The following is an 8,373-nucleotide window of genomic DNA, read 5'->3' as shown; positions in this document are numbered from 1 at the left end:
GGAACATGCAGACACAGGATAGTGCATGGGATATTCTATTATGGACATGTCACGGGGGGGTGGGGTACTTAGAGCTCCGTGTTACCTCTTATACTAGAGCTTTATTGGGATTGCACAGACCTTTGCCGGAGACAATCTTTGGGGTCTTCAGGAAAAGGCTGCCATGCTGCAGGTCCATCATTTCACCCTTCAGTTTGTCTTCAATCACATCAACCAGAGCCAGTTCATCGGCCATCTCCTGCAGAGCAGAGGAGATACACCACATAGAATGTGCCAAATAAAACGGAGGCAGATTTGAAGTTCCACACAGAGACACTATCCCAGTGTGTAAAAAAAATGTAAACCAATACAGCATTGTAAAGTGGCCCTGTCACCACAAACTTACCTCATATCTTCACACTCCGGTGCTTTGGCAGATCTAGAAGAGCCCAGTGGAATCACCAGGGGGGTGCAGCCCGCACCGGGTGACACCAAAATGACCCGACAGTCATTTTGGTGTCACCCCCTCTGAAAAGTCGGCCACTTGGTCATGGACCGAGAGCCCGACAGCTGCACGACAGAGGACACTTTATCCCGGCGCATAAACGTCCCCTCCTCTCTTCGCCAGCGTCCATCACCAAGATGGCTGCCTGCAGTGAAGTGCATGTGACGTCATTTCATGTAATAATGTGCCCACTGGGCCCAGTGACGCCCCTGGAAGTGCCAAGTGGCATGTTCAACACTTTCAGGTGTGTCAGATACCATCGCCTACGTAGTACAAGGGCCCGCCCGACCTACCATCAGCTATGTACTATGAGGGCCCGACCTTCCATCGGGTACATAGTACGAGGGCCCGTCTGAACTACCAGCGGGTACGTAGCACGAGGGCCAGACCCGACCTACCATCAGCTACGTAGTACGAGGGCCCGCCCCGACCTACCATCAGCTATGTACTATGAGGGCCTGCCCCGACCTACCATCAGCTACGTAGTACGAGGGCCCGCCCCGACCTACCATCATGAACTACCAGCGGGTACGTAGCACGAGGGCCAGACCCGACCTACCATCAGCTACGTAGTACGAGGGCCCGCCCCGACCTCCGATCAGCTATGTACTATGAGGGCCTGCCCCGACCTACCATCAGCTACGTAGTACGAGGGCCCGCCCCGACCTACCATCAGCTATGTACTATGAGGGCCTGCCCCGACCTACCATCAGCTATGTAGTATGAGGGCCTGCCCCGACCTACCATCAACTACGTAGTACGAGGGCCCGCCCAGACCTACCATCAACTACGTATTACGAGGGCCCGCCCCGACCTACCATCAGCCATGTACTACGAGGGCCTGCCCCGACCTACCATAAACTATGTAGTATGAGCGCCTGCACCCGACCTACCATCAACTATGTACTACGAGGGCCTACCATAAACTATGTACTATGAGGGCCTGCCCCGACCTACCATCAGCCATGTACTATGAGGGCCTGCCCCGACCTACCATCAGCCATGTACTATGAGGGCCTGCCCCGACCTACCATCAGCCATGTACTATGAGGGCCTGCCCCGACCTACCATCAGCCATGTACTATGAGGGCCTGCCCCGACCTACCATTAACTACATGCTACACTTGGTCATTTTTCTTGAAGACGTTTCACTGGTCATCAGACCAGCTTTCTAAATTCAGAATGACTTGCACCACTACAAGTCATTTTGAATTGAGGAAGCTGGTCGGATGACCAGTGAAACGTCTTCAAGAAAAATACAGCAACTCCAGTTGCCTTGATTTATTTATATACAGCTATACCATGACCTGGAGGAATGAGAACCTTCACAGACAATGGACAAGGAAATGGTGGGTAGGTTGGTAGGGGCCATTAGAGGTGCACAGAGGAGGGGTTTTTTTGGGGGGAAGGACTAAGAATAATGATAGATATCTGTAAAATAGATGGTGAGGTCACTTTACCTGGAGCACAATTCATGCCATTGGAACTCACCTTCTGCAGGACGCTGATGGCGCAGGCCATGCCCACGGCGCCCACGCCAACGATGGTGACCTTGCTGTGGGAGGAGGCGGGCTCGCTCACCAGATTGTGGATTAGCTTCTCCTTGGTGCCGGCCATCTTGTTTTCTGGAATGAACAGAGCGGGGATGTCAGTTCTGGGGTAAACACAACATTGAACATTAACCCGCGCACGCTGTATTTATAAACAAGAGGCCTTGTGGATGTATAAAGTCTGCGAGATAACGCCGGCAGACGTCATGTGATCCCATGCACCAGAACATACGCCGTGTCTAGACTACAGGGCAGAATGACTAAGTCTCCAATAATAAATAAAAAAAATGGCGTGTCTATACACAGGAGACAAGTTGTCCCTTGACAGCCATATCCAATCAGCAGCAGGGAGAAAAGCCTTGACTTTGGGATCGGCTGAAAAACTGCACCAGGTTGTAATGATCTTCTGATTCTCGTCTTAGTGTACACAGACCCCCGGTACAATGTATGTGGCTAGCCCTGCCGCCGGCTAAAACCAATGTACTGTGCAGAACGGCCTGCTGTGACTGCCGTGTGTTCAGAGACGACTTGCATTGGTGTCAGAGAGAACAGCTACAAGGATCTCACTGGTACTGAAACCGTCAGCGGCTGCCATAAGTGTCCTGTGCTCACTTCCTGTGTTATTTCCAGGGGTCTAAATAGCCAGTGACACCCGGAGCGGTTACCGGGCGACACCCCGCCGTGACATCAAGCATGCCGGCGGCCATCTGGGTGATTAACACCGGCAGAGGAGGGGACGTTCATCCGGCGGGATGAGGTATGCCGCCGGGTCCCCTCTCTCCTGATACTGTCGGGCGATCGGTCCACGACCAAGTGCTCAACTTTTCAGAGGTGGGGGTGGGCACCAAAATGACTGTCAAGTCATTTTGGTGTCACCCCTCCAATGGTGTCACCCGGGTGCAGGCCACCCCCCTTGTGACGCCACTGTAAATAGTTCTTCCAGGCCTACAGAATAATTTGTCTATGACAGGCAACCCTCGGCCATCCAGCTGTTCTAGAACTACAAGTCCCATGAGGCATTGCATGACTGACAGCTACAGGCATGACTCCGAGACAGAGTAATGATGGCATTTGTACTTCCAAAGCTGGAGTGCAGAGGTCGCCTACCCTGGGTGTATGCTGTAGGGATGAGGAGAGTGGGTGGGGTATGGGTAGTTTAGCGAAAGAAAACAGGGAAGGGCTGACACCACAACACAAAAATGCTGCGTGTTGTCAGCACACAACAGAACATGGGTGCCGAGTGAATTACTGGCAGAGCAACAGGTATGCTTCTGTACTTGCGGGGTCTTTAAAAGGGATAAAACCTGGAGGAATGTGCATGCATTGCCACTAGATGAAGCCAAGGAATATAGAAATGGGGGTGCAAAAAGCACGCGTATGTCCTTTTTATTCTTTGTTTTGCCAAATGCTCCACATGACAACTACTGCATGAGTCTCCCAGTGCTGATATCTAGCATGAGAGGGAAGGGCTCTTGGGCAGGGCCCTCTGACCTCCAGGGCCCACTGACAGTTGCACCTTCTGCACCCCCTGTATTGCACCTCAGGAGGGCTCATTCTTTGCTCAGCCTCGCACATGCAGAGTTACTGGCGGCCAATTAAGATGAACAAAATACAGACAGAAAAAAACATTACAAATGGCTGCTGTGAGCAACACAGACAGTCCTTCTTGCACACATGTAGAAGAGAAAAATGTGGCTCTTTAAAACGAACATCATTCTCAGGCATCCGTCTTAAAATGTTAATGGAGGCATTTAGGAAGCCAAGCCTCGAGATTTCCTGCAAATAAAAGATCTCTTGTGGCTGCGTTCCAAAGATACAAAATGGACGTATTCCAAGCGGCAAGGAGGAAGTAAAGGTCGCCAAGCAACAAACACTGTGCTTACTCTAGGACAGGCTTTTCTGTGTTGCTAGGCCTGAATGGAGATGTATTAAGAAACACAGCTATAGCTGGGAACTTTCTGTACATCCTGACCCTATATGGCAGCACCATCACTGAGGGATAAGGGGGAATTATTAGCAGCGCTATTCATGGTGACCAGAAGAGTGAACGTGTTGCGTTTCTGACTTTGTTGCATTTTCTTACGGTCTTCTATAAGCACTCAGATAAAAGAAGGTTTTTTGTTCCCTCTGCCTGCATCCTTCACCTAACAGCCTAAAATAATAATATTTTCTGGAAGATACAATTCCAGCTTGTGATATAGAAGATAGATACATATAGAGATAGATATATATCTATATATCTATATGAGAGAGAATATATATATATATATAATATCCTTATGGTTACCATGACAACAAACCCACGGCATCAGACTTATAAAATGAGAATTAAGCGACTGTCCTTGACCATAACAGAACGTGTACAGTGCATTATTCACACGCGGTTGTTTTGGTAACCAGGATAAAACAGTTAGGCCTCATTTGCACACAACTATCAGTCTCAGATATCGGTCTTAAACATTAATGGCTGGCGGCACTTAGGATGCCAAGCCTCAAGATTTCCTGCAAATAAAATCTCTTGTGGCTGCCTTCCAAGGATACAAAATGTACGCATTCCAAGCGGCAAGGTAGAAATAAAGGTTGCCAAGCAACAAACCCTGTAGGACAGGGTTTTGCTTTCCATCTTTAATATATTTGATATAATCCACGGAAAGCAGAGGAAATCAATACTACAAGCACTGATCTGTCCAGAATCTTTTACCATAGCCTAGTAGGGAAACTAGAAGATAATCTCCTTTCCCCTCATTTTCTCCTCCTCTTCCCCCACGGTCGGGACCATTCCTCCGGTCCTTGCAGTTCACGCAGGTTGACATACATATGGGAATTGATGGAGGAGAAGGGACCGAAGTAATAGCTGCATCGGTCACTTCCCCCCACAGTGGGGACCCAAGTGCAATATTGATTAGGGTTGATCCACATTTAATTTGCGACTGCATGTTATCCATGGTTTTAATGGTATTTAATGAGTTAAATGTATAAACGTATATGTGTTTTCAATAAAATTATCTCCTTTTTTCTATTCATTGACTTGTCCGGATCCTTAATTTGACCGCTACTTAACCCGTTATCTTCTATCGGGTTAAATTTTCTGTTTTTTTGGCACAAGTTTATTTTGGTCATGGATCGGATAAAAGTAAGCTATTATGCAAATCTAATCAGGGCAATTATAACCAGTCGGATCTCCAGGCAGGAACACAAGCCCCTTCTTTCTACTGGGTGCATTAGCTAGTTTGCTATTGGCTATTGCAAAGTGCAATAGCCAATAGGAATCTAGCTATGCAATCGTATGCTTTTTTTTTTTCTTTTCTGACTGACGGTCGGGCCGCGGCTCCCGATGTCAGAAAAGAAAAAAAAAAAACGATCGCAGGGAAAGGTTTAATCTGCTTGATAGAGCAGATTAAACCTTTCCGGGAGAAAATGTTTCTCTCCCGGGCGGCCGGGAGCCGCTATCTAATAGCGGGAGACTCCCGGAGCTTCCGGGAGAGTTGGGATGTCTGCAAACCTAAAGCGGACCTCCATGACAGCCCATGCACACTAAAAGGTGCCCACACACCGTACGATAATCGCGGGAAATCCCGCGATCGTACGATTATCGTAAGGTGTGTGGAAGCCGTGCGACCTCTACTACTGGAAGATAAAGCAGAGACACCGGCACTCCAAATTTGCAAAATAGGTCTATTTATTGACGTGCATCGTGGTAAAAAACAACTGTTTTCGGGGTCACAAAGGATCCCCTTCATCAGGTAAAACATACATGAGAATGGGATTCACGCGGTCAGGAGTGCAAAGGGACCATGGACTATCTCTACTACTGTAAGGTCGCACGACTTATCTTAGGAACATGTTCGAAAACCCGCCAAGAATCGTACGATGTTCGGCGGGTTTGTGGCATGTCCGTACGATAAAAGCCGGACGGGCCGGTGTGTGCAAGCGCACACTGCCCGTTCGGCATTGCGGTCATCGGAAGCCCGCCTCTCAGGGGGGGCGCGGCTTGCGATCATCGCAAGTACAATCTGCCTGTCCAAGATGTGCAGATCGTACGTTTTTTTTAATTGCCTTACAATCATCGCAAGACAAAAGTCCTGAGATGGTTGTAGGGTGTGTGCCCAGCATAAGACTGAATGACCCCCCAGGCACGATTCCATTCACAGGAGCAGCAATCAGGGTCAGGGAAGGACGTAGAGGGCACCACAAGGAGCTCACAGTGTGCAGTGATATCAGAGGAAGCTATTTCAGTCCAGGAGAGGAGCCGGTATCACTGTGCAAGACTGAAGGGAAGGCCGGAGGGTCAGATAGAAGACTGAAGGGAAGGCCGGAGGGTCAGATAGAAGACCGAAGGGAAGGCCGGAGCGCAGCTTTAAATTCTGCTGCTGTATATGAAAACCCGCCGTAGACAGCGATATAAAAGTAAAGCGCTATCCAATAAAATCAGAGACCAATTCAATAATTGTGTCCTGGACGCGGCTCATCTAATGACACAATACTCAGGCGGCACGGCTGATTAGATTCAAGTGGTGAGCAGTGACAACGGCCGTGCCGGAGGAGAGATGAAGGTTTGTATTCAAGGACAAGATGCAGGGAAGTGGTACATCCCTTTAATTGGCCCCGCCCACCCCTAGGAGCTGCAATGACATGACCATGCAAGTGATCGGAATGATTCTGGAAACAGGAAATGCCATTTCCTACATCTCATAATATTCTTATTTGATTCTACGCTGTGTTCTAATATCTCACGCTGGATACATTGTATGATGAAGCTTCTCCTCTCCTCTCGGCTGCTGCCGGCAATATGTCATCATTGAATGGCTTAACATCCTCGCCTGCCGAGGACCGCCATATCCACGCAGAGGTCAAACGATGCGACCTTCACGCGTTAGATACGTGCAGCGCAGCGCAAATAACTACAAAACACAACGCAGATTTATTTTCACATCAGAAATGGATTCCTTCTAGGAGCTCTTGCTGGAAACGAATCGTCCAGAGCGAATTCTACATTGGGATTTAATCAGCTTACGGAGGCTTAGGCCCTCGATTGCCAAGTGGTGCTATGATGTAAGCGGACGTATAAACTGATGAGGCAGAGGGAGCGGAAGGCCCAGTGGGAGCCCAGAAAAGCAATTTAAAGAGCCAGTCCACCTAAAAGTGAGATTTTAACGATGGGTGGACCCTGGTGGGTGAGTCGGCCTCTGTCTTCGTATAGGTCTTGGATACTGCCAATACCTTAGGAAAGCTTAGGCCTTTACTTGCTAAATGGTGCTATTATGTAAGGTGACATTAACTGATGCACAGGGAACAGAAGGTTGGATAGGAGCCCAAAAAAGCAAATTAAAGAGCCAATTCACCAAAAATTATATTTTAATGATAGCTGGAGCCTGGTCGGTTGAGTCAGCCTATGTCCTCTTATATGTCTTGTATATAGGGATGACACCTGTCCCGGATTCATCTGGACAGTTCGGGTTTTGAGTCCTGTATGTGCCGTGTCTGGGTTTCAGCTGGCCTGGCACATACAGGGCTCAAAGCCCAGACTGCCCAGGTGAATCCGGGACAGGTAGCAACCCTACTTGTATACTCCCAACACCTTAAGAAGGCTTAGGCTTTTACTTGCTACATGGTGCTACGGAGTAAGGTGATGTATTAACTGATGGGGCACAGGGGACGGAAGGCCAGATGTGAAAAAAAAAACTATTTAAAGGGCCAGTCCACCCAAAGTTATATTTTAATTATAGATAAAGCCTGTCTGTATCTTACATGTTTTGCATACTCCCAGTGGGATCTCCCTGCCATGATTCCTGACTCTCTTCCTGTCAACCTGGGGGTTTGGGCATTCCTGCCCACCTTTGTGTGTCCCAGCAAATCTGATCACATTTGTTATACTATAAATATATAAAATAGCAGGGATGGAAGATCCCCTTTAAGAGGAGCCCCTCAATGTGCAGACCCGGGAACGCAGCACAGGGATCTCACCAACACAGATAGGAGAGACTGTCAGGCTGTTTAACCCGCCAGCATCCATCAAAGAATAAACTGTCACGTTCGGGTGGACTGACCCTTAAAGTTTAGGGAGGCATTCACACCACAATGCTTGCATCATCACGCTTGGCATGACTTGGCATTTTTTTTTTAAATGCACAGCTTAGCATGATGTGGCTTGTAGCTCCATAACTGCCAGAGATCTTGAAGCTGCTCCTTCCCCTTCGAGTATATTTCGCAGCCAATTTCGCAGCAAGAACTCGTCCCACCCTGCGTAGACACAAACCCCCAAACACTGACTCACTTCCCCTTACGAGAAGTACCCGGCTGCTGCAAGGGGGGGGGGGGGGGGGGGGGGGGCCCTTCCTC

At 48.8% G+C, this 8,373-nt stretch overlaps 1 protein-coding gene across 2 annotated transcripts in view; it reads right to left on the bottom strand.

Annotated features, from left to right (window-relative positions):
• The window catches only part of LOC108786089 (L-lactate dehydrogenase A chain), a 13,966-nt gene that overhangs the window by 4,681 nt on the left and 912 nt on the right, over positions 1–8,373 (bottom strand). Inside the window, exons 2-3 of one of the 2 annotated variants that reach the window (XM_018555319.1) lie at positions 1,976–2,114; positions 121–238 (exon numbers count right to left, since the gene is read on the bottom strand). In XM_018555319.1, coding sequence (XP_018410821.1) covers positions 121–238; positions 1,976–2,101 — 244 coding nt within the window. In that variant the 5' untranslated portion in view covers positions 2,102–2,114. Of the gene's footprint in view, positions 1–120; positions 239–1,975; positions 2,115–8,373 lie in introns of those variants that run through there. The other variant, XM_018555311.1, reaches the window with a different exon arrangement.

This window comes from Nanorana parkeri, unplaced genomic scaffold (assembly GCF_000935625.1).
Source record: "Nanorana parkeri isolate BGI_ZX_2015 unplaced genomic scaffold, ASM93562v1 scaffold10, whole genome shotgun sequence".
Lineage (NCBI taxonomy): Eukaryota > Metazoa > Chordata > Amphibia > Anura > Dicroglossidae > Nanorana > Nanorana parkeri.
Note: the sequence above shows the minus strand (reverse complement) of the source record. Positions and strands in the feature narration are given on the sequence as shown.